Source organism: Lolium perenne, chromosome 7 (assembly GCF_019359855.2).
Source record: "Lolium perenne isolate Kyuss_39 chromosome 7, Kyuss_2.0, whole genome shotgun sequence".
Taxonomy (NCBI): Eukaryota; Viridiplantae; Streptophyta; class Magnoliopsida; order Poales; family Poaceae; genus Lolium; species Lolium perenne.
The window spans coordinates 257,847,961-257,874,072 of record NC_067250.2 but is presented as its reverse complement, the minus strand read 5'-3'; the positions used below and the strand labels follow the sequence as shown (position 1 = coordinate 257,874,072).

Genomic DNA, 26,112 nt, shown 5'->3' with positions numbered 1-26,112 from the left:
GCAATAATACTTTCAAGATATCCACACAATTCCAAATTCGCAAGAACTCTGCTATGCTGTTCTTCTAGGAAGAAGGTTGTAACATGTTTCTTCGTTTTTTATAGGTAACTCCTTGTTTTTTTTTCCGTAGACGTTCTATTTTGATATGTGCACTACAGGCCAATTAAGAACTCGGAATGCGATTAGAACTCGTATCATATGTGACTTGCATGTTCCAACTTATGCAAACACTCATAGATACGAACAGAAACTCACTTCTACAAGCACCTTTGAGACAATGAGTCCAAGAGACTAATCTGGCAGGTCTTAAGTTTGGTGAAGTTATCACATGTGCCTCGCAATCAACGGAATGTTGCCTCCCACTAAAATAATAGTTCACCTTTGTGAAACACCAATGTTAAAACTGAGACTTGATCTCTAGTGTGTTGGGCAGCTGGGGTTTCACTGGCCTCGATCTTAACCATCCAACCAACTTGAAATATGACACAATAGTTAGCGAGGCGTTATTTTAGGTTACCTAGTTGCAAGGAAACGTCATGAACTTCGAATACGATAGTTACTCAAAAAAACCTTCATAGAATGAGCTACTTCCTGTTAGATTATTAGGCAATTTCCGTGTGAGTTTAATTACCGAAAGCAATATTACAGATGCACAAGCATACTTAACCATACACATCAGATTAAGCACATGCATCAGATCTGAACATGGAACAAGTAGCAGTGCAAGGTAGGAGAGGGAAATCACGTACATCGCGACCGGGAAGGTCGCACCAGCAGCAGCAGCACCACCACCATGGGAGTTGTTGATGTCGCCCATGGTGTAGTCGGATCTATCGATGAAGCAGCCGAACCGTCGATGAAGAAGACGAACAGCAACGAGCAGTCGCGCCGAGACGCTCCCCAAAAACCTTATCGCCCGTCTCCCGGTGCAGGATCTCAACGAACGGAGTTTCGGAGGCCTGCTCTCCCGGACGGCTGTGCACGCAGTCGCCGGGATGGGGAAGACTAGAGAGTAGCACAGCAAAAGAAACTTCACGAGAGAGATCTAAGAGTCCTGTTTTCAGATCTGATCGGTCTCCTTGTATAGCCTGGGAGGAGGCCGACCCGCCCGCGTTGACACGCGTAGGAAGCCAGGGACACGCGGTGAGCATGCACATGCAGGCCGACACGTACCCCAACACAGTTGGTGCACCAAGCAAAAATTTAGGCTTCCTTGAGTGTGTCTCGAAGGCTGTCCCAAGCTGCCAACGTGATGGGCCTTGAGATTTCAGGAATTGTAGACCACATGGGCTGCCTTATTGGGATGCAGCCCATCTACATTCAACAATCCCCCACCAGATCTCATATGCACATCAGATGACACATTAGTTCCATTCGCTGTTTAATATACCTGCACTTCGGTGGAGACTGTTAAGTTGAACTTCCACTTAGGCAAGGTGCCACGCTTGACTACAACTGAGCAATGGACTATGCCTTGAATTGTCAGTCTTTGTGCAGCAAGTTTCGCTCAATGCCGGCACGGTACTAGGCTACCTTAGCCTTTCCCTCGGGTGGAGCTTATAAGTCATACTCCTCGGCCTTTCATGAGCTTACTAGAGATTCACCCAAATCTCCCACACTATGACCAGTAGTGTCACTCATATAGGTGTGTTCTTCAAAAGATCGCCCTGTAGGACGGCGTCTTCGCTCATCAAGAGCCGCTCAGAACACATTAAGACATTGTCAACCTACCTTACAGTAGCTATGAGAGAATTGCATCTGCAGCGGAGTGGGAGTATTTATTTTCTCTCAACTCGGTTACTCCGGTTTGTTTTCCCAGGTCCTAGTTCACGGAATTTCCGATCATGTAGGTTGGGTTACCCCCTCGGCAACTCAAGTGGGTCTCAAACCCATCTCCATCGATGCAAGGTCTATCATGTTTCTTGATAGTCCTTTTGTGAAAGGATCTGCCAGATTTTTAGCACTTTGGACATAATCCAATGCTATCACTCCGGAGTTCTTCAGTTTTCTGACAGACTTCAGTCTCCTCTTGATATGTTTGGAACTTTTCATATTATCCTTAGAACTTTTCACTTTGACAATCACAGTTTGATTATCGTAGTTCATGAGGATGGCCGGTATTGGTTTTTCAACCATAGGCAAGTCCATCAAGAGCTCACGAAGCCATTCCGCTTCGACAGTAGCTGTATCTAATGATGTGAGTTCTGCTTCCATTGTTGACCTCGTTAAGATGGTCTGCTTGCAAGACTTCCAGGAAACAGCGCCACCACCAAGAGTGAATACATATCCACTTGTGGCTTTCATTTTAGCATCAGAAATCCAATTGGAATCACTATACCCTTCAAGTCCTCTTGGATACCCGGTATAATGAATTCCATAACTCATGGTTCCCTTTAGATAGCGCATCACTCTCTCAAGAGCATGCCAATGATCATCTCCCGGGTTGGCCACAAACCGGCTAAGTTTGCACACAGCAAACGAGATATCAGGCCTCGTAGCGCAAGCTAAATACATGAGTGAACCAATGATTTGAGAGTATCTCAATTGATCTCTAGTTGCCTTTTCATTCTTTCGAAGCAAGACACTGGGATCATAAGGTGTGAGACAAGATTTGCAATCAGCATAGCCAAATCTGTTCAACACCTTCTCAACATAATGAGATTGCACAAGTGTAATCCCATTATTCTCATCTCTCAGTAGCTTGATGTTTAATATAACATCAGCTTCTCCAAGATCTTTCATCTCGAAACACTGAGATAAGAAGGTTTTTACCTCCTCAATCACTTTGAGACTTGTCCCAAGAATCAGTATGTCATCCACATACAAGCATAGGACAACGCCCTCACCCCCACCATGGCGGTAGTACACACATTTGTCAGCTTCATTGACAACAAAGTCCACAGATGTCAAAGTTCTTTCAAACTTCTCATGCCATTGTTTGGGTGCTTGTTTTAGACCATACAAAGATTTCTTTAATTTACACACCTTTCTTTCTTGACCTTGTAGTACGAAACCATCAGGCTGTTCCATGTAAATTTCCTCGTCCAACTCTCCATTTAGGAAAGCCGTCTTAACGTCCATTTGATGAACGAGAAGACCGTGTGAGGCAGCCAATGACAGTAGTACTCGAATGGTGGTCAATCTCGCCACAGGTGAGTAAGTATCGAAGAAATCTTCGCCTTCCTTTTGGGTATAGCCTTTGGCTACAAGCCGAGCTTTGTACTTCTCAATAGTACCATCAGCTCGAAGCTTCTTCTTAAATACCCATTTACATCCTACAGGTTTGCACCCATAAGGACGCTCAGTTAACTCCCACGCTCCATTAGCCAAGATGGAGTCCATCTCGCTTTGAACCGCTTCCTTCCAGTAGTCTGCATCAGGAGATGCGAGAGCTTCTGAAACGGTAGTGGGAGTATCATCCACAAGATACACAATGAAATCATTACCAAAAGACTTTGCAGTCCTTTGTCTCTTACTCCTTGTGGGAGCTTCATTGTCATCTTCATCAGAATCTGAACTCTCATCATCAGACTCCATAGGAGTTTCATGTATTGGATCAGATTCCCAACTAGACATGCCATGCATATCTCTCATAGGGAATATATCCTCAAAGAATGTAGCATCTCTTGATTCAAAGATGGTACCAACATTCATGTCATCCACTCCAGATTTCACCACAAGAAATCTATAAGCAATGCTATGGGCAGCATAGCCAAGAAAGACACAATCCACGGTTTTTGGTCCAAGCTTTCGCTTTTTGGTGATTGGCAAATTCACTTTAGCCAAACAACCCCAAGTTCGTAGGTAGGAGAGTGTTGGTCTTTTCTTTTCCCATTCCTCATATGGGGTAATCTCTTTATTCTTGGTTGGAACACGGTTTAGGACATGACACGAAGTCAATATAGCCTCCCCCCCACCATTCATTGGATAAACCCAAAACATCTAACATGGCGTTAACCAAATCTGTTAGAGTACGGTTTTTCCTTTCCGCAATTCCATTGGATTGTGGGGAATTGGGAGGCGTCCTCTCAAGGATTATACCATGTTCCGCACAGAATAAATTGAACTCATTAGAAAAGTACTCTCCACCACGATCGGACCGAACCCTTTTTATCTTTCTTTCAAGTTGATTCTCAACTTCAGCCTTATAGATTTTAAAGAAATCAAGAGCTTCATCTTTAGATTTCAGTAGATACACATAACAGTACCTAGTGGAATCATCAATCAAAGTCATGAAATATTTCTTTCCACCTCTTGTCAACTCACCATTCATCTCACATAGATCTGAATGTATGAGCTCTAGTGGTGCCAGGTACCTTTCCTTCGCAGGCTTGTGAGGCTTGCGAGGCTGCTTTGCTTGCACACAAGCATGACACTTAGAGCCTTTGACAAAGGTGAATTTCGGAATTAAACTCATCTCAGCAAGCCGCGTCATACAACCGAAATTAACATGACAAAGTCATGAATGCCAAACATTAGTTTCATTAACACTAGTGCTTACATGGTTCACAACATTATCACAGAAGTCTTCTAGAGAGAAGCGAAACATTCCCTCACATTCATATCCCTTTCCAACAAAAGTTCCATACTTAGACAGTATAACTTTATTGGACTCAAACACCAACTTAAACCCATCTTTCATAAGACGGGAGCCACTAACGAGATTCTTCTTGATAGAAGGGACATGCAGCACGTTCCTCAGTTGCACGATCTTTCCCGAAGTAAACTTCAGATCTACCGTGCCAACACCACGAACAGTAGCATGTAACCCATTCCCCATCATTACTGAGGAACCTCGGGCCTGATAAGAGGTAAACATGGAGATGTCAGCACACACATGAACATTAGCCCCTGTATCAACCCACCATTCCGTGGGCTGAAACACCGAAAGAACAGTAGGTAACATATTACCATACCCTGTAGTTCCTTCCTCTGTGTTGCCAATGACCATGCTGACAGAATTTGAGTTCTGTCCAGCCTGATATTTCTTTCCTTTGCGTTGTGGACAACGATTAGCCCAATGGCCTGTCTCGCCACACACCCAGCAAGGATCTTTCTTCTCCGTTTTCCCTTTCTTCTTGAAGTTGGTAGTCTGGGAGACTCCCTTGTTCTTTCCCTTGGACTTGTGGGCAATTTTCTGTACCATATTGGCAGCAGAACGTCCATCAGTTCCTCCAGTGTGTTTGTCTTTTGCCCTCGCCTTCTCCTCAACATCCAGAGAGCCCATGATATTCTCAACAGAGAACTCATGCCTCTGATGTTTCAGAGAAGTGGAAAAGTTCCTCCATGAAGGGGGAAGCTTAGCGACAATGCATCCCGCGACAAACTTGTCCGGTTGCACACACTTGAGGAGCTCAAGTTCCTTTGCCATGATCTGTATCTCATGAGCCTGTTCTACTACAGATCGGTGCTCAACCATTTTGTAGTCATTGAACTGCTCCATAGCATACAGTTCACCTCCAGCATCGGTAGCACCAAACTTAGCGTCCAGTGCATCCCACAGTTCCTTCCCATTTCGAATGTGTAGATAAGCATCAACCAACTTGTCTCCAAGCACACTTCGGACGGCACCCACAAAGATTACGGTGGCATCCCCGAAAGTTTTATCCTCGTCAGGAGTAAGCGGACCTCTGGGAGTACCTTCCGCAACCCGGTGCACGCCCATAGAAGTGAGCCACAAGAGGGTCTTACTCTGCCATCTCTTGAAATGAGAACCCGTAAACGGGCTCGGTTTGAGCGCAGCAGCAAAACCAGACAGTGAAAATTGCCTAAGCACATAAGGTTTTTGGATTGTTAGATTATTAGGCAATTTCCGTGTGAGTTTAATTACCGAAAGCAATATTACAGATGCACAAGCATACTTAACCATACACATTAGACTAAGCACATGCATCAGATCTGAACATGGAACAAGTAGCAGTGCAAGGTAGGAGAGGGAAATCACGTACATCGCGACCGGGAAGGTCGCACCAGCAGCAGCAGCACCACCACCATGGGAGTTGTTGATGTCGCCCATGGTGTAATCGGATCTGTCGATGAAGCAGCCGAACCGTCGATGAAGAAGACGAACAGCAGCGAGCAGTCGCGCCGAGACGCTCCCCAAAAACCTTATCGCCCGTCTCCCGGTGCAGGATCTCAACGGGCGGAGTTTCGGAGGCCTGCTCTCCCGGACGGCTGTGCACGCAGTCGCCGGGATGGGGAAGACTAGAGAGTAGCACAGCAAAAGAAACTTCACGAGAGAGATCTAAGAGTCCTGTTTTCAGATCTGATCGGTCTCCTTGTATAGCCTGGGAGGAGGCCGACCCGCCCGCGTTGACACGCGTAGGAAGCCAGGGACACGCGGCGAGCATGCACATGCAGGCCGACACGTACCCCAACACAGTTGGTGCACCAAGCAAAAATTTAGGCTTCTTTGAGTGTGTCTCGAAGGCTGTCCCAAGCTGCCAACGTGATGGGCCTTGAGATTTCAGGAATTGTAGACCACATGGGCTGCCTTATTGGGCTGTAGCCCATCTACATTCAACACTTCCTACGTGGTCCTATGTATTTTAGGAAAAATAAGCTTGGTCATGACCTTCGATATGACATAGTTTGCCGGAACAAGCTCATATTGCACACAGGCGCGAGGCCTGGGACTGGAAGCAATGTTGCATTATGGGTTTTCAATTTATAGCCACGAAAAACTCATTTTTCATTTTTCCACCGCTGAAACGGGTTTTTTCTATGAAGTGGCTACAATAAGCGCAATCTGTAATGGCATGAAACCTACGCACAAAAATAGAAGATCACTTCTGCACTAAGGTTCACACACCTACTCGCGTTCGCTCTCTATAAATTCATAGTATTTTCTAGGGCATCCTGCTCGATTTTGCTGGAAGCGGGCCAAATTGGTACTACACGTTAACTTTTGCTTATTCTAGATTTTTTGCAAAAATCATTTTCAAGTCCTCGATGTGTTATTTTATGAGAGATACGATGTTGGTTTCGTGTGGTTCCCTCTAGTGTGCCTCACACCGCTTGTTCTTGCGAAAAGTTAATTCGATGGGTCCCAATTTGAGCACAATTCCCTAAAAAATCAGAATATGGAGAGTCTTCCAAGTCGTCGTTTTAAGTGACCTACTTGCAAGGAAAAGTCACGAACTTAGAATACAACAATTATTTAAAAAACACTTCACCAAAATGAGCTACCTCCAACGAGGTTCTAAGACTTTTAGGCAAAATGAGCTAGGTAGATGACTTGTTGTTTTATCAGAGATAGGATGTCAGTTTCTTGCGATTCCCTCTGGTGTGTTGGAAGTGTGCCTCCAACCGCTAGTTCTTGTGTAAAGTCATTCCGGTGGGTTCCAATTTGATCACAATTCACTCAAAACAAATCTGAAAAATGGAGAGCCTTCGCGAGGCGTCATTTTAGGTGACCTACTTGCAAGGAAAAAACACGAACTTAGAATACAACAGTTATTTTGTAAATCTCTTCACAAAATGAGCTACATCCTACGAGGTGCTACGTCATTTAGGGCAAAAATGAGCTAAGTACCTTCGGCATGGCATCCACTGGTGGAAAAAGGTCCATTAGTCGCGGTTCGCAACCTCCATTAATACCGGTTGCGCAACCGGGATTAAATATGCGGGACTAAAGCCCCCCCCTTAGTCGCGGTTGCTTACGAACCGCGACTAAAGGACCGTCCACGTGGGCGCCAGGCGACCATCGGGGCGGAGGACCTTTAGTCGCGGTTCTTCTGGCCAACCGCGACTAAAGGCCGCCGCAGGTTTAGGGTTTTAGCCCTCCCCCCCTAAACCTGGTTTCTTTTTAATTTGTATTGTTTTATTTCTTTTGTGCTTTATTTTAATTTTGAAGGAGTTTCACATATTCTACGGTACTACATACATGTATATGAATGTATAATTTCAAACAAATTTGAAATTAGAACCAAAGAGAATTCAAGAGGAATATACAATATATATTCAATATCGGATGACCAGCATATACAATTTTGAACAAGTTTCCATACATAATTTAGTGCATATGAAGTTCTACGTCCTCTACATAGTGTTCTCCTTTAGGATCGACGACTTCCCTCGCGATCCATCCAGCTAGTTCCTCTTGAAGTGGTCGGAAGCGAGTTTCTGGACTAAGCATCTTCCGGAGGTTATTCCTCTTGATATTGTTCTCACACGAAACCCGCTCAGAGGTGTATCTCCGGATCATCTCACAAACATAGTATCCACATAGATTGGTCCCCGGTGGCTGAATATCCCCAGTCCCACTCACTGACCGCATAAAATGTAGCTCTTTTTTGAACTCACCGACCTTGGCATCTACGAACCGTCTCCAAACCCTACGAGGCAAAGAAAATTAAATGAACAAGAGAGTTATTAGTTACTTGATATTAGGAAATGAACGAAATAGGCCGATCGATATAGAGCGCAAATGAATGAAAATAATTACTTCTGCATCATTTTTCTCATGTAGGCCCAAAGCTTTGAATCCATATTCAGAGAGTCGTGGACGAGAACTGTGGAGTCGTGAAATTTAATTACTAGCAGAATCCAGTGGAACCTGCGGACACGATACATGCACAGTCATGTATAACTCATCGATTAGCCACATACCATGCATGGAGTAAACAAAAGAGAATGTGCTCAAGACAGAAACACTCACCCAAAATGGTAAGGAAATAGAATATCACTTTTGAGTTCCTGCTTTGAAAGAAACCGCCTCAGGTCTTCCTCCACGTCGGCGGGGTGATGTTTTAACACATATCCATTAACGATGTGTGGGTCAATGAACCCAACATCATGGATGTTCTTTACTCCGCATTCCTTAATCTTCATTCTGCATAATAGCGTACAGAACAATATAGTTAGGACATATATATAGTGTAGGCAATGAACGAGATGGGGTAGAAATAAATCACTTACAGAACGTAGCAACTGATGATAGATTTGTCGAGCTCGCGCAGATTGAAAAGCTGGAACAATTCACTCAGATGAATTGTTACATAGTAATGTTTGAAGTGATGCTCATGTCTAACTTCCGCATAAATATATTCTTTGGCGTTTTTATTTTTTATGTAACCCTTGTACCAATTTAGCAGATTTTTCATTTGTTGAGGTAGATCCTCTTACTGCGCAGGCTCGACGAGGGGCCCATTCCTCACATATGTAATTACTGGTTTACTCATTGGCGCCTCCTCAAGGCCTAACACTGCATGAAGAGTCATACCTAAGTTGGCCGCTTGTTCTCTGGCACTCGTTACAGTCAATCCATGTGCTGCCGCAGCTGCTATGATATCGGGGGCATCCGGACCGGCGGCTTTCACTATGAGCGGGGCAATCGATTGTTTACTTTGTTCCCCGAGCTGGGCAACTCGTTTCCCGCTTTTTTTACTTGCTAATTCTTTCTCGGCCTCCTCCAAGGCTTTATTCTCTTGCTTCTCCGCCCGCTCTTTCTTCTCCTTCAACATGAGTGCCTGCCTACGAAGTTCACGTGCATAGTCGTCAGGCAGATTCTTCGCGGCTTGGGACGGTGTGCTCAAAAATGACTTAGCCCACTTCTTTTGCTCATCAGAAAATACTGGCTTGGGCTCGGGCTCTCTTTTCTTCTTGCAGTCCGCCTTCCATTTCTCATAATCAGCAGTCACGGCCGCGTCGACTTCCTCGGCACTACGTTCCCAAGGCCTTGTGGGGAGAGGCTTCAGTGATGGCTCCGGTACCTTTGTGGTCTTAGGTACATAAGGGTCCGGGTTAATAGTCCAGGACTGCTTCTGCTTCATCGCCGGAGGTGGATTGGGGGGCGGCGTCTGCTTACCCGCCCGGGGCGGACTGGGGGGCGGCGACTGCTTACCCGCCGGAGGTGAATTGGGAGGCGGCGTCGGCTCACGTGAAGGAGGTGTAGGTGAAGCACCACCACCACCACCGCCGCCGCCACCGCCACCACCACCGTAGGGGGGTGGACTTGTTGGCCTTGGCGCCTCGCCTGGAAACTTGATAAACTTCTTTTGCCATAGAATGAACTGGCGCTTGACATCTCCAAGTCTTCTCTCCCCTTCAGGTGTAGCAATGTCAATCTCCAGGTCCTCAAACCCTTGTACTATGTCCTCCACCGTGACACGAGCATAGCCATCTTGAATGGGCTTGTTGTGGTGGAGTGCTCCAGGTTCACATGGTAAAGCACTGCCGATGGCTACCTTCATGGACATGTTCCCCATTGGATAATACAGACGACATTCTTTCATTTCCTTTACATCGTCCACGGGGTAGCGAGGAGGCTCCGGTGCAGTAATTTCGATCTCCAGAGGCTCCAGTGCAGTAATTTCGATCGTCGGTGCATGTGCACCAGCCGGTGGGGGCTCCGTGGAAGCCACGCTGCTTCTCCGCTGATGGCTTCCGACATCCGGTGGATGATCTTCATGCGTCCGAGCTGCCTCTCTTTCTTGTACTAGACCATCCAGGGTTTTCTTCATCTCATTGAAGTCCGATGCCAACAGCACCACAACATCTTTTTCCCGATCCGCCTTTCTCTTACGGCTTCTGTAACTGTAGGGGTCATTTTCCTGGGAAAACCCTTCTTCCCACGAAACGCCGGCGCCTTTGCCTCGTACACGTCCTCCGTGTTCAGGATTCCCGAGGGCTTTTGTTAGCTGGTCATTCTCTCTGTTGAACTTGATCTTCCCCTCTTGAGCATCCCTCATTGCGTCAATAAGGGCTTGGGTGGGTTTAAACTTTGTGTCTCGGTGAACACACTCCCCTGTCACCGGGTCTAGCGTTCCCCCATGCCCGTACCACCAGCTTTTGGCCCTAGGGTCCCATCCCTCAGTACCTAGAGGGATTCCTCGCTCCCTCAGGTCATCCTCCATCTTCTGCCACTTAGGCTCCGAAAGGCGGTATCCTCCTGGCCCCATAATAGGATTGTACTGCTTCTTAGCCGCATTTGCCTTATTTTTATCCGATATGGCCTTGAAATCCTCTGATTTCTTTTGCCTCACAAATTCGGGCCAATCATCTTTCAGCTTCTCATACTGTCCGGTGAAATCCGGAGTCTTCCCCTTCTCGACATATTGAGCCGCTAAATTTTTCTTGTATGTCTGGAATGCTGTGGCCATCTTCTGAAGAGCGAACTCTTTGACCAGCCTCCTCCTCTTACGTCCCTCCGGATCGTCGTTACCGAATTCATCTATTTTGCGGTATTCCGAAGGTAGAACGAAATGCTCCATAAGCGTTCTCCAGCATTCCTTTTTCTTTCTCTTGCTGAAGAAACTGGAACCAACACGTGCCTTCACTGGCTCATGCCATTCCTGGACGGTGATCGGGACGCTGTCTCTAACAACGACTCCGCACTGGTTGATGAACTTGGTGTACGCCTCTTCGGGCTCCATCGGCTTGCCTTTTGGACTGATAACATCAATGGTATATATTACTCCTTGTTTCAGCGTCTTGGTTTTGCCACGCTTTGTCTTCACCGATTTTTTCGACGATCCGCTGGCCGAGGGCTAAAATAAGAAAGAGAGTCGACTTAATACACATATTTATTGAAATCGGTAAATTTGTATCACCAGCTGAGGCTCAATGTATATATATACCTCGCCGGAGGTGGTGATTGCTAATTGCTTATCAACATCGCCGGAGGTGTTTGTCGATGGTTGACCTCCATCAACAGTGCCCGTTCCTTCATCATCACCTCGCTGACGACCTTCATCATCACCGCCAAGGTTCAGATAAGAAGAGATATCGGCCTCTTCTTCATCTTCTTGGGGCGGCGGCACATAAATAATGTCGCCGTTTATCATGCCGAAAAGATGTGCCTCGGCTTCCAGATTATAGTTATCCCTAATCGGGTCGGCTCTATCGTCCGCCATATATGTCACTCCTGAAAACATGTAGTAAAAACTAATTAATTGTGTATATGCCAGCATTATCACATCTCTTCTACATATAAAAGAGAGAGGGCGACGAGGGAGGCGAGAGGGGGGACGCGTATTAGATGTGTATATGCGGACGATCATTAGACCGGTGGCGGTGGCGAAAGGGCGGTGGCGAAAGGGCGGTGGCGGTGCCGATCCTCTCTCTCGTAAAAAAAACAAAAAAAAACCCGCGCGTATACGGAGGGGGCGGCGAGGGCCTCGCCGCCCCCTCCGTATACACGCGGGGTCGGTGGCGAAATTAATTCTTCACATAATAATTTAGTTCTTCACATAATAAGTTAGTTACAAATTAGTTCTTCACATAGTTACAAATTAGTTACAAAATTAGTTAGTTACAAATTAAAAAAAAGTTAGTTACATTTTTAATTAACAAGTTAATTACATTTTTAATTAACAACAGTTAGTTCTTCACATAATTAGTTAGTTACAAAATTAGTTCTTCACATAATTAGTTAGTTACAAAATTATTTAGTTCTTCACATAATAAGTTAGTTACATTTTTAATTAACAAAAGTTAGTTACAAATTTAAAAAAAAAAAACAAAAACAAAAAAAAATCGGCCAGGCGCGCGCGCCCTGGCCTCTCTCTCCTCTCCCTCTGCTTCTCTCTCTCTCCCTGGCCAGGCGCGCGGCGGCCGATGCACATGCGCGCAGCGGCGGCGGTTGCAAGGGGCGGCGGCGGCGCAGCAGCGGCGCGCGTGTGGCGGCGGCGGCGGCAGCGATTACGGGAGGAGGCGGCGACGCAGCGCGCGTGTGGCGCAGCGCGGCAACGGTGCGGCGCGCGTGTGGCGCGAGCGGCGACGGCGGCGCGCGGTACGGTTACGGGAGGAGGCGGCGCGACGGCGCGGTTCTTACGGGAGGAGGAGGCGCGCGGCGGCGGCGGCGTCGACGTTGGTGGCGTCGTTGGCGGCGGGGCGGGGCGGCGGCGTCGATCGGCGCGCGGCACACCTTGCAGAGATTGAGAATCGGAGAAGACGAGGTTGGGGAGGCGCGACGGTTCGGGCTAAGTATTTATACCCCCCCTTTAGTCGCGGTTGGGGAGGCGACCCGCGACTAAAGGGTACCCTTTAGTCGCGGTTTTTCGGCGGGTTTTGGCGTTCCCGCGCGCAACGACCTTTAGTCGCGGTTGGCCAGGCCAACCGCGACTAAAGGTATTTTTCAAAATACTTTTATTTTTCAAAATCTTAAAAATACAAATAATATATCAAAAAATTCAGAAAAATAAAACTAATTCAATTCAAAATCTTAAAAATACAAATAATATATCAAAAAATTCAGAAAAATAAAACTAATTCAATTCAAATTCTTATAAATACAAATAATATATGAAAAAATTCAGAAAAATAAAACTAATTCAATTCAAATTCTTATAAATACAAATAATATATGAAAAAATTCAGAAAAATAAAACTAATTCAACTCAAATTCTTATAAATACAAATAATATATGAAAAAGTTCAGAAAAATAAAACTAATTCAATTCAAAATCTTAAAAATACAAATAATATATCAAAAAATTAAGAAAAATAAAACTAATTCAATTTAAATTCTTAAAAATACAAATAATATATCAAAAAATTCATAAAAATAAAACTAATTCAATTCAAATTCTTAAAAATACAAATAATATATCAAAAAAATTAGAAAAATAGAACTAATTCATTTCAAAATGTCTTCCTGCCCCCCGCTTCCCACCAGTTCTTCCCGGTCACCTCTGTCTTCCCACAAGTTCTCCCCGGCCCGTCTTCCCACCAGTTCTTTCCCGCCTATGTCTTCCCGACATTTCTTCACGCCTCTGTCTTCCCGCCACTTTCTTCCCGCCATTTCTTCCCTGTCTTCCCGCCTCTTTCTTCCCGCCACTTTCTTCCCGCCTCCTGTCTTCCCGCTCCCATTTTTCCGCCATTTCTCACTACATATATGTAGCCCAGCTTGGCTAGGATTATCACATCTCTACAATCTCTCATCACTCTCTCATGGCTTCCACCGCACCCACTCTAACCTACCAGCAGGTGGAGGAGCTTTGCGCCTCGAACTACCCTTGCCCACCGGGCTACCGCATCCCCGCCGGCTGGAGCCTAAGCGCTGGAGGCGTGCCGGTCCCTCCCGTCCCTCAGGGTACTGCGCGCCGGGCGGCCATCACGAACCACTACTACCTCGATCTCACGCCGGAGCAGCGGATGAATCCCCGCTGGCATCCCGATAACCAGCATACTTGGGACGCCTTCTTCATCAATCGGGTGACAGGGCGCTCGCCAGGTATGAGGAGGACGGTCTGCCTCCTGGGAACTTCCACGAGGCCGGCCGTCGGCTATGGTGGTACGGCCGGACTCTACAGAGCGTCATGGACTACATCACGGCCGGCGATATCCCCCGCCTACGCTACCCTCAGTTCGAGCCACGAGCGCCGCCTGACGACAGCGACGACGACAGCAGCGACGACAACGGCGGCAACTTAGAAGGCGACGACTACCAGTACAACGGCGGTGACTATGAAGACTACGAGTATGCATATTATACGCCTAGGCAGGAGTATGACTAAGTCGTCACTCCAAATTTCATGTATCATCAGTTTTACAGCTCCTCTAGTCCTTTTCCCATTATACGCCTAGGCAGGAGTATGACTTAGTCACTCCAAATTTCATGTATCATCAGTGGTATCTCGAATCAATCGAATCATTCGAAAATGGACACCAAACACATCACAGATAATATAATTCACATGATCCAATCAACAAAGTTTGGTACAATAAATTATTACACATCATTTCTTCCCTTGTGTCCATGCTTGCTTACGATTGAGCCGTATCCATGGAGCATCCTCATCATTTAACTTAATGCTTGGGTCGGTGTTCACTTTGAAGGGCGGAATTTCACCAAACATATTATAATCTTCTGACATGTCTGTCTTGCCCTCCACTCCCACGATGTTTCTTTTCCCTGAAAGAACAATGTGGCGCTTTGGATCATCGCATGATGTACTGATCGTTTTCTTATCTTTCCGTTTCCTCGGTTTGCTACTCATGTCCTTCACATAGAAAACCTGAGCGACATCTTTCGCTAGGACGAATGGTTCGTCAAGGTAACCAAGATTGTTGAAATCCACCATTGTCATTCCGTATTGCTGGTCCACCTTTACCCCACCTCCTGTTAGCTTGAACCATTTGCACCGGAACAAAGGGACCTTAAAGGAGCGTCCATAGTCAAGTTCCCATATCTCCTCTATGTAACCATAATATGTGACCTTTTGCCCATTCTCGGTTGCTGCATCAAAGCGTACACCACTGTTTTGGTTGGTGCTCTTTTTATCTTGGGCGATCGTGTAAAATGTATTCCCATTTATCTCGTACCCTTGGAAAGTCGTTATAGTCGAAGATGGTGTCTTGGCCAACATGTACAGCTGATCTACAACATGATCATCATTCATTAAATGTTTTCTCAACCAACTGCCGAAAGTCTCCATGTGGGCCTTCGTAATCCAGGATTCAGGCTTCCCCGGGTTGTCCTCGCGTAAAATATTCTTGTGTTTCTCAAAGTACGGAGCCACCAAGCTGGAATTGGTCAAAACTGTGTGGTGTGCTTCAGTCATAGAATGGCCGTCCATACATATCGTTGATTTCCTGCCGATCGTGCCTTTTCCACTTAGTCTCCCCTCGTGCCGCGATCGAGGAAGACCAATCGGCTTAAGGTCAGGAACAAAGTCAACACAGAACTCAATTACCTCCTCATTTCCATAGCCCTTGGCAATGCTTCCTTCTGGCCTAGCACGGTTACAAACATATTTCTTTAATACTCCCATGAACCTCTCAAAGGGGAACATATTGTGTAGAAATACCGGACCGAGGATGGAAATCTCTTCGACTAGGTGAACCAGGAGGTGCGTCATAATATTGAAGAAGGATGGCGGGAACACCAACTCGAAACTGACAAGACATTGGACCACATCGTTCTGTAGCCGTGGTAGATCTTCTGGATTGATTACCTTCTGAGAGATTGCATTGAGGAATGCACATAGCTTCACAATGGCTACTCGAACATTTTCCGGTAGGAGCCCCCTCAAAGTAATCGGAAGCAATTGCGTCATAATCACGTGGCAATCGTGAGACTTCAGGTTTTGGAACTTTTTGTCCGCCATGTTTATTATTCCCTTTATATTCGACGAGAATCCAGCCGGGACCTTCGTACTGCTCAGGCATTCAAAAAAGATGACCTTCTCTTCTTTGGTCAGAGCGTAGCTGGCACGACCTTGAAACCATTCCGGATGCCGGTCATTAGGGTCTTTCAAACGTTGCTGGTCCTGCCGTGCTTCCTTTGTATCATTTGTCTTCCCATACACGCCCAAGAAGCTTAGGAGGTTCACGCAAATATTCTTCGTAACATGCATCACGTCGATTGCAGAGCGGACATCTAGGACTTCCCAATATTCTAGCTCCCAGAATATAGATTTCTTCTTCCACATGGGTGCGCGCCCGTCAGCTCCCTGCGGAACTGATTGTCCGCCAGGACCCTTTCCAAAGATGACTTTCAAATCCTTGACCATATCAAATACCTCAGCACCAGTACGTTCCGCAGGCTTCGGCCGGTGATCTGCCTTGCCGTTGTAATGCTTGCCTTTCTTTCTTACTGGATGAATTTTCGGAAGAAATCGACGATGCCCAAGGTACGCGTTCTTCTTACAATTACCCAAATATTCACTTTCAGTCTCATGTAAGCAGTGCGTGCATGCATTGTATCCCTTATTTGACAGTCCGGAAAGGTTACTAAGAGCAAGCCAATCATTGATGGTTACGAAAAGCAACGCTCGTAGGTCAAATTCCTCTTCTTTGTGCTCATCCCACACACGTACACCAGGTCTGCCCCACAACTGTAAAAGGTCATCAACTAATGGCCTTAGGTACACATCGATGTCGTTGCCGGGTCGCTTCGGACCTTGGATGAGCACTGACATCATAATGAACTTCCGCTTCATGCACAACCAAGGAGGAAGGTTGTAGATGCATAGAGTCACGGGCCAGGTGCTATGGCTGGAGCTCTGCTCGCCAAAAGGATTCATGCCATCTGTACTTAGACCAAATCTTATGTTCCTTGCGTCAGCTGCAAAATCTTTGAACTCTCTGTCGATCTTTCTCCATTGTGTTACATCTGCGGGGTGTCTCAACTGCCCGTCCGACTTACGGTCCTCTTTGTGCCATCGCAACAACTTGGCATGCTCTTTGTTCCTGAACAGACGTTTCAACCGTGGTATTATAGGAGCATACCACATCACCTTGGCGGGAACCCTCTTCTTGTGTTTCTGGCCCTCAACATCGTCACCAGGGTCATCGCCTCTGATCTTATAACGCAATGCAGTGCATACCGGACATTCATTCAAATTCTCATATTCACCGCGGTAGAGGATGTAGTTGTTGATGCATGCATGTATCTTCAGAACCTCTAAACCTAGAGGGCAGACAACCTTCTTTGCTTCGTACGTACTGGCGGGCAACTCGTTATTCTTTGGAAACATATTCTTCAACATTTTCAGCAAGTTTTCAAATCCCGAGTCAGATAGACCTTCCTGTGCCTTCCATTTCAGCAAATCCAGTGTGCATCCCAGCTTTTTCAGACCATTATCGCATCCGGGGTACAGCGACTTTTTGTGATCCTCTAACATGCGATCCAAATTCTCCCTCTCCTTTTCAGTTTCGCAGCTTCTCCGTGCATCAGCAATGGTCCGACCAAGATCATCAACGGGCTCATCACGTGCCTCTTCTTCACCTTCCCCTTGACCTTCCCCTTCACCTTCCCCACCTTCAGCATCCTCCATGAAAGTATCACCAAAATGATCAAGATAGTTGTCATCGATGAAATCATCCCCTTCTTCATCTTCTTCCATTATAACCCCTCTTTCTCCATGCTTGGTCCAACAATTATAGCTTGGCATGAAACCCTGCCGAAGCAGGTGCATGTGAACATCTCTTGAGGAAGAGTAACCCTTCTGATTCTTACAGGCAACACATGGACAGATAACAAAAACCCCCTGCTTGTTCGCATTAGCCACTACGAGGAAATCTTTCAAACCCGTAGTGAACTCGCCGGAGAGTCGGTTACCGTACATCCATTGCCGATTCATCTACATTATTATAATATAAAATATATAATTAACCATCATGCATTTGTTAAACTAATTAACTAACTACAAACAATAGAAATCAAACAATGAACTACACACATATGCATATTTTATCAATGACACATGAAAGGTTCAAGTTGCTAACCGCGATCGAGGAGGAAAAAATAAATGAGGAAGCTCAAGTGTGGCTCCGACACTTCATATCATGTTTGTTTCATGCTCTTGGGGCATTTCATCAAACACCTTGTGTGCATAAGATGAACCAAAAGCAAACCTAACCCCCACTTGTGAAATTTGTGAAGAGAATGGCTCCAAATGGCTAAGTGCTGGCTGCTGGATGGGTATATATAGGGGAGGGGCTTTAGTCGCGGTTGGCCTGGCAAACCGCGACTAATGGTGCCCGAAGGCCTTTAGTCGCGGTTGGCCCCTCACCTGCACCAGCTGGCCAGCGAGCGCCCTAGGCCCAGGCCTTTGGTCGCGATTCGCCTCCCGAACCGCGACTAAAGGTCCCATTAGTCACGGTTCCAAATATTTGGGGACTAATGGGGCTGGATGGAAGGCCCTTTTTCCACCAGTGATCGTTTGCCAGAACGAACCCATACTGCGCACATGCGTGTGGCTTGGATGGAAAGCAGTGTTTCCTTTATGAGTTTTCATTTCTTAGCCACAAAAAACTCAATTTTCATTTTGCCAACGGATAAAATATTTTATTTTTGTGAAGCGGCTACAAGAAGCGCAATCTACAATGGTAAGAAACCTACGCACAAAAATAGAAGACCACTTCCGCACTACTGTACACATACCTATTATGTGTGTTTGCTTTCTGGTAATTCATGATATTTTCTACCGTATGCTTTCGATTTTGGTGGAAGTGGGCCAAATTTAAACTAAGCGTCAACTTTCACTTGTTCCAACTTTTTCAAAAAATATTTTTAGATCCACAACGTGTGTTTTTTTATCTGAAGTATGACGTTGGTTTCGCACGTTTCCAAACCGGGCGAAGTGGGTCTTTCCCATGTGACATCTGAAAATCACTAGCAAAGAGGATATGTGACGAGTGCCATCTAAAACACACTAAGCAAAGATTTTCTTTGCTGATTGTCTTTGCTTGGCACTTGGCAAAGGTTGATGGCATCAGTCCACCCGTCAGGCGTGTGAGGAGAGAGCCATGTGGCAGCTTCCATTGCCGAGTGTCAAATGTTGGCACTCAGAAAAGAGACCCTTTGTCGTATGTTTTTGTTTCCCGAGTGTATTTTCGTGATTTCATCGTGCGGTTTTTTTTTTTTTTGCAGAGTGTTGTACACAACAGAGGTTAAATTTTGCCATATGTATTCATTTGGCACTCGGCAAAAAAGCTATTTGTCGCGTACCCGAGATTTGGCACTAGGCAAAGACGAAAATACTCAGCAACGATGTGACTTCCGGTAGTGTTAATCCCGTTTTAAACCCACAGCTTCTTGCTTGTATGCCTTCCAGAATGCATGGTGGGCATCATATTCCAGGTCTGAACCTCAAGCTCGTTGTAATACCTTCTGATTTGGGGGAAAACAAAGCAAATATATGGAAAAACAAGAGACATCATCAAATAACCTGTCAAATACAAACATCTAAACATCACTGGGTTGCACTGCAAGTCTGCAACGCTCGATCAACTAGCTAGGGTGCGATTGGCGCGTCGCGCTCTAGCTAGACTGTTCTCCCAAAACTTGGTCCCCTAGATTTTTGAAGAAAAAATAATTATCGGATCGACAAGAAATGTCATGGACGTGACATCGCCAAGGCAATTAAAAACAGAGCCCATCGTGACACCGTCAAGCCGAAGGAAAAGACAGCCCATCGTGACATCGTGAGCCGAAGAAAAAGAGAGCCCATCCTGACATTGTGAAGAAAAAAAGAGAGACCATCCTGACATTGTCAAGACGAAGGAAAAGAAAACCCATGGTGACATCGTCGAGCCTTCGCCGTGGCGAAGAGAGCCTCGCCCTCACGCCATTGCCGGCCAATCCAATCCTTCCCTCCCCGATCCAATGTAGCACTCCCTCCCAGTATATTATTCCCAGCTCGCTTTCTGCTCTAGACCCGGCCATCCCGCCGCCGTTGCAACGCTCACGTTCCAATCTCCTCGCTCCCGTCAACACCGCACGCCCCTCCTCCGCTCCGCTCATCCCACCACGTCGCATGCGTCGCCCTCACCCTAGCGCTATAAGAGAAGCCTCTCCGATCCGGTCCCATGGCACCCACGGCAGTATCTCGCCACCACCCCACGCACTTCCCTTTCGGCATTGTCGACTGCTCGCCAGTCCACACCCATGGCGTCCGCAGCAGCAACCAGCCTGCCCACCCTCGCCTCTCCGCGCGTATCTTTCTCGGTTTCCGCCGCTGGGAAGAACAGCAACGGCCTGCCCATGTCAGCCGGCGCGCGCCGTGTGCCGGGGATTTCTGTGATTCATTCGCAGCGGGGTAGGATGGTCGCGGCGGCGGCGGCGGCGACCAAGATGCCTCCCTCGGCGAGGGGGGAGGACGGGGAGAAGACCTTCGTGGAGGAGATGAAGGATATCGCTATGAGCCTGCACACCGAGGACCAGGCCAGGACAGTCAACCTGCGGAACGCTACCGTTGAGGGCTACCTGCGCTTCCTCGTCGACAGCAAGCTCGTCTTCGAGACGCTCGAGAACATCGTCAACCGCGCCGTCGTCCCCTTCCCCTGGTGTGAGTGACTACAAACCCTCGCCATTGGTATTCCATGTCTTGCTTTTTTGACATGTTAAGTTCTTGGACTCTAAACCCCGCGCGATTGCACGAGCACTCAAATTTTGGCATTGGGCCCATGGCAACTTGCCATCCTACACTGCAAAATCCAACGGCTGTGGCTGTGTTCTCTAGGGGAGACTAATAACCTAACATAAATTTTGGATTTTCTTGCGGCCCCTTGTGCAATTGCTAGCTTCTGGTGGGTAGTAATTTTATGCTACAGTTTATTTGGAGTATATTGCTAAATTAAAATCGAATGTACTGGCGAAGGGCAAGACAAGCAATTCTTTTGTTGCCATTCCTGGTTCTTCTGTTGTTTGCACAAGATATTTTAGGGCTCCTTTGATTCAAAGAATTTGCATAGGAATTGTGTAGGATTTGGTTCCTATGGGAAAAATCCCTATACATGTTGTTTGATTCATAGGAACCTATCCTATAGGAAAAATTCCTATATGAATCTTGTAGTGTAATTCCTATAGGAAAAAAGCATTAGCTCATACCTCATGGAAAAATTCCTTTGCTACAATCAAACAAACTTCGGGCTCCTTTGATTCAAAGGATTTGCATAGGAATTGTGTAGGATTTGGTTCCTATGGGAAAAATCCCTATACATGTTGTTTGATTCATAGGAACCTATCCTATAGGAAAAATTCCTATAGGAATCTTGTAGTGTAATTCCTATAGGAAAAAAGCATTAGCTCATACCTCATGGAAAAATTCCTTTGCTACAATCAAACAAACTTCATCTTCCTATAGGTTTCTAGTAGACATGCCATTCCAATCCTATACCTTTCCTATTCCTATGCTTTTCCTATCCTTTAAATCAAAGGAGCCCTTAATATGTTACCCTAATTCTAATCATGGCTTACTAATCCAAATAAAGATATACAAAGATTGTAAGCCCATAATTATATGCTTTTGAGACAATATATACTTTTGTAAAATCAGATGTTGCACTGAATTTTCAATAGGATGATGCATGTTCTTTTCTAGTATTATAAACTGTGATGAGATGTACTTCAATACTAAGACTAGCGGCAGATCGAGAGTTCCCAGTAGAAGCGAATCTAGTTGAAGTCAAGATCCGAATCACAATTTTTAAATCACATTCAAACGTTAGTGTTTAACTGTTGAAAAGAGACATGCTGGATGTTGGCACAAACCAGTTGTGGATATGCCCTGCAGGATATCATGTTTTATTCTTTAGGTGATTCTGCAACATTTTGTGTCTAAAGTGCTCCATGGGAAACACTTTGCTTGAATTTTTCACACTTCCCATTTGAATGATTTCGTCAACAATTTTTACTGACAGATAGTACTCATATATCAAGTTATCAACTAAAACATATTTGGAACTCGTGCATTTTTTATCCGCATTTGCTTGTGATATCGATGGTGTATTTGTTTGCTTCACATATAAGTATATACCGTAGTGGTATAGCGCTTTTTCCTCTACTTGGCAAACATGTTGGAAGCTATATGTTGGAACTGGAAATTTATAGCTCAATGGATTTTACTCCGGACACTATAAAATAGTTTTTTCATGCTATTTCTGCTGGAGCTATATGTTGTTGTTAAGCTTCATGCACTAGCCACTTGAACCAAAAGTCCGAACTGATGGAAAGGGCTAGGCAATCCACATATACACTTCACAACACCCCCACTCGCGTGTGACGGGAGAAGAGAAAGTCAACACGTGAAAGAAGAAGAGCACACCGAAACAGCGGTGGCTAAAGAGGGGGGCAACAGCAATTTTTAGACTTAATTGCGAAAACCATGTGAAAGCCAGGATTTGAACTTGAGACCTGGGGCTCTGATACCATGTTAAGCTTCATGCACTAGCCACTTGAACCAAAAGTCCGAACTGATGGAAAGGGCTAGACAATCCACATATACACTTCACAACAGTTATCATGTAATGCACCATTGCGTTATTTTTTAGATGTTATAAAATATTAAATAAATATGTTGAAAATCTTGGAGGGCTAATCATGTGATTGTGATAATAATTTCAGCTGTATCTGTTGGACCTTTCCCTCATAGAAATTCAGTTTTACATTGATGTTGTTATCTTGCTATAATGTTCGACCTGCTGTTGGTTATGGACTGGTTTGGTCGGTTGTGGTGTGATTAAATTTGTTCTTGAAAAATAATTTTATTTTTTGGTACGAAAATAATAGCTTTGCTCAAAACTAGCAAATAAACGAAGGGTTGTTAGATTTGTAACTATACCTATTACAGATATCTATTAAAAATTAAAATAGACCATATCTAGATTGTCTATATGAATCTGGTTTGATGAATGGTGTTTTACTTACCTGTTTTATTTGAACTTGTGACATTCCTACTTGTCTACTTTGACCACCTTCAATTACGCAACAAGTTATTTGTAAATAAACAAATAGGGACCTTTAGCTGCATAGTTCCAATAACAGTAACACTGTGTGGTCACTTACTTGGAACACTGGAATTTTTTAGCTTAATGGAGACTTTACTTTATTTATTCGGCTTAGAACAAGAAACTTCGTTTTCACAAAAAAAAATTTAATAATCATCATAATTACTGAAATCTCATAGTGGTTCTGTGACAGGTTATCTAACCTGTTTCTCCCGTAAATTACAGTTACCTAGGAACTTAGGAAGGACCTGGAACATTTCTTTTATTATTGTTGGCTAGATGCTGCTGATTGACATTTTAGTTATCTATACCTTTTAGATGCGGAGTTTCAGAATACTGGATTAGAGAGATCAGAGGCACTGAAGAACGATCTGAAATGGTTCAGGGAACAGGGTCACACAATTCCAGAACCATCTGCTCCTGGCACTAAACATGCTGCCTATCTGAAAGAGTTGTCTGAGAAGGACTCGCAAGCATTTCTCTGTCACTTCTATAGTGTGTACTTTGCTCAGTCTGCTGGAGGTCGAATGATCGGCGCAAAGGTACCACTTTTCAGCACAGAACCTTATACCAAAACGTTCATGTGATGTCAAATAGTGTGAGTTTGAATGGATTCCCATATTGTTATTAACCATGTGTTGTTGGCACTGGTTCTTAAATCTCAATCTTCTGGTATTACTGATTGAAATTCTAACTGAAGATAGTAGTATGTTACTGTATGCACTCTGTTGAGGCCTTGAGGGTCACCTTATATACACATCTTCGGCTATGTAAATGGAGTGCCGGCATTTTTTAGACCAATCTACATGTAGCTCTCTTTTTTTTGAAATTTTCAAAAACAGCGTTGTAAAGTTTCAGAAAAATTAAAGCAAATTCTAGATGTAGGAAATGTTATATTCTATCATCGTGCAAATTTCAACTCGAAATGCATTGTATCTAGGCTGTGCAAAAATTACAAGAGTGAGGATCTGAAGTTGTGAAAAGTTCAAAATTTTCAAACCTCCAAATTCGTCAGATTTTATCATTTTTTGTGGCCCGGATGAATTGAGATTTTATGTGTTTGTAGAATCCATCATTGTCAACATCTTGGATTTTTTCCAAATGTTTCGAAACCTTAAAATGTCTATTTGAAAATCTTCAAAAAACCGAGCTACATGTGACTCGAGCTACATATGCAGTTTCCGTATGTAAATACTTTTTTTACATTCATTCTGTAGCTGGCCATTTCGTTGTGGAATATGAATCCTTGTATTTTACTTATCCAATGCAGCTCAGGGTATCATGGCAGCCTTTAATCTGTCAGTGTGGAGTGTGCGAGAGTTACCTGTTCCTCCATTGAACATTGATGGATGTCGTTTATCCTAGTAATGGTTCCTTCTATACATTTCAGATTGATGAGAAGATTCTGAACAAGAAAGAGCTCGAATTCTACAAGTGGGAAGGTTCCCTGTCCCAGCTGCTGCAGGACGTCCGCGCCAAACTTAACCAAGTTGCTTCTGTAAGTTTAATAGCTTTGTTTTCGTGCTCTTATTTTTTCTTTCTTCCCGTGTGTCTCAGTGTCTTAACGCGATCACATTTTTGCTCAGACCTGGTCCCAGGAAGAGAAAAAACACTGCCTGGAGGAGGTCGAGATGGCGTTCACCTATTCAATGGATCGCCTCCGCCACATATTCACCTAAGCGGGGCCAATAGCGATCTCCATTCCACTTTACGATAAACATTTTAAATAGGAGTATTAAGCCATGTATGTATGTGCACTGGGGAGCTACACCGGGCCTGAACTGTTTTACAATCAAATTTTTATACAATAATAATAATCCTTCATAAAAGATGCATTACTTTGCTTTCCTCCCTGTCTAAGGGACTGTGGGATATCTGGATATGGGGATCTCATCTCTGCCAGCTTTTCTTCAGAGTCGTTCGTTCCGTGTCTATATAAGCTAATCCAAAGGAGATTTATCTAGGGCTACTTGATGTGGCCTTAAACTTCCTGCATAAGCTTAGAGGTCTGGGTGTACTAGTGGCTTCTTATCTTCTTCTACGAAGAAGCGAGCCATCGTAGCCTCGCAACTATACTTCAAAGGTAGACACACAATTCGAATTTGTAGATGTCTCTCAGCAACATTGGCCGAATGCTCAAACTAGGTGCGAGGGGCTTGGTTAGGGCCATAGAGGAAGCACTAAATTTGGTAGACCATGCCATCAAAAACAGAGTACCCGGTGATGGCTAGATATAAACCTTCTCACGTAACAATGCATTCTCAGCATTAAGTTGAGAGAAGGACCAATGACGAATAGACACGAGAACGAGGAGAGTGCGAACGGTGGAGACCACGGTAAAAATATCCCAACATAATTGTGGTTGTACTCTAGCTGAAAACCACGAGCCACAAGACGAGCTTTGTAGCGCTCAAAAGAGCCAACAGAGCAAGTCTTGATCTTATAGACACAGTTACATGTGCTGGGACAAACAACAAGAGGAGGGGAAACCAATCTCTGCATTGCTAGTTGCCATTCGGGATGGGCAACAACATCCCGATAAGAAGTCGGTTCATTGACGATAGAAAGTAGCGGATAGATGAATAGCATTTAGGTGCGGGAACAAGGCCAAACATGAATATTATGAGTCGGTTGGAGCATAGAAGATGACACACCGGACGTAGAAGTCATGCCAAGAGGAGCATCCACCTCATGTGGATAAAGTGAATAGTGAAATGAAAAGGGGTCATAAATATGAATCACTAGAGGCGAGGGATAGGAGGGAGACATCACGAAAGAAGGTGGATAGTCGAGCGGCAAAGGAGAAGAGAAACGTGTAGGTGAAGATGGTGTGGGATTGGCAATGGGGGACTCAGAGGAGTGGGAACCCGAGGCATAGAGGGAGAAGTATCATGGAACATCAGAAAAGAGATGTCCTCCATAGAAGAATTCGAG

The 26,112-nt window shown here is 45.0% G+C and overlaps 1 protein-coding gene across 1 annotated transcript; it reads left to right on the top strand.

Annotated features, from left to right (window-relative positions):
* The first annotated feature begins 20,275 nt into the window (after positions 1-20,275).
* Positions 20,276-25,026, top strand: LOC127313520 (heme oxygenase 1, chloroplastic). Its single transcript, XM_051344012.1, has 4 exons — positions 20,276-20,738; positions 23,497-23,720; positions 24,569-24,676; positions 24,765-25,026. Exons 1-4 carry the CDS (start codon positions 20,339-20,341, stop codon positions 24,855-24,857), a joined length of 825 nt encoding a protein of 274 aa, XP_051199972.1. The 5' UTR covers positions 20,276-20,338; the 3' UTR covers positions 24,858-25,026.
* The last annotated feature ends 1,086 nt before the right edge of the window (positions 25,027-26,112 follow it).

Bases quoted from the DNA above. Each gene is read 5' to 3' on its own strand.
- LOC127313520 (XM_051344012.1), top strand. From the start codon at position 20,339: ATGGCGTCCGCAGCAGCAACCAGCCTGCCCACCCTCGCCTCTCCGCGC. The intron at 20,739-23,496 runs GTGAGTGACTAC...TATACCTTTTAG, and splicing joins CGTCGTCCCCTTCCCCTGGT to ATGCGGAGTTTCAGAATACT. The intron at 23,721-24,568 runs GTACCACTTTTC...TATACATTTCAG, and splicing joins GTCGAATGATCGGCGCAAAG to ATTGATGAGAAGATTCTGAA.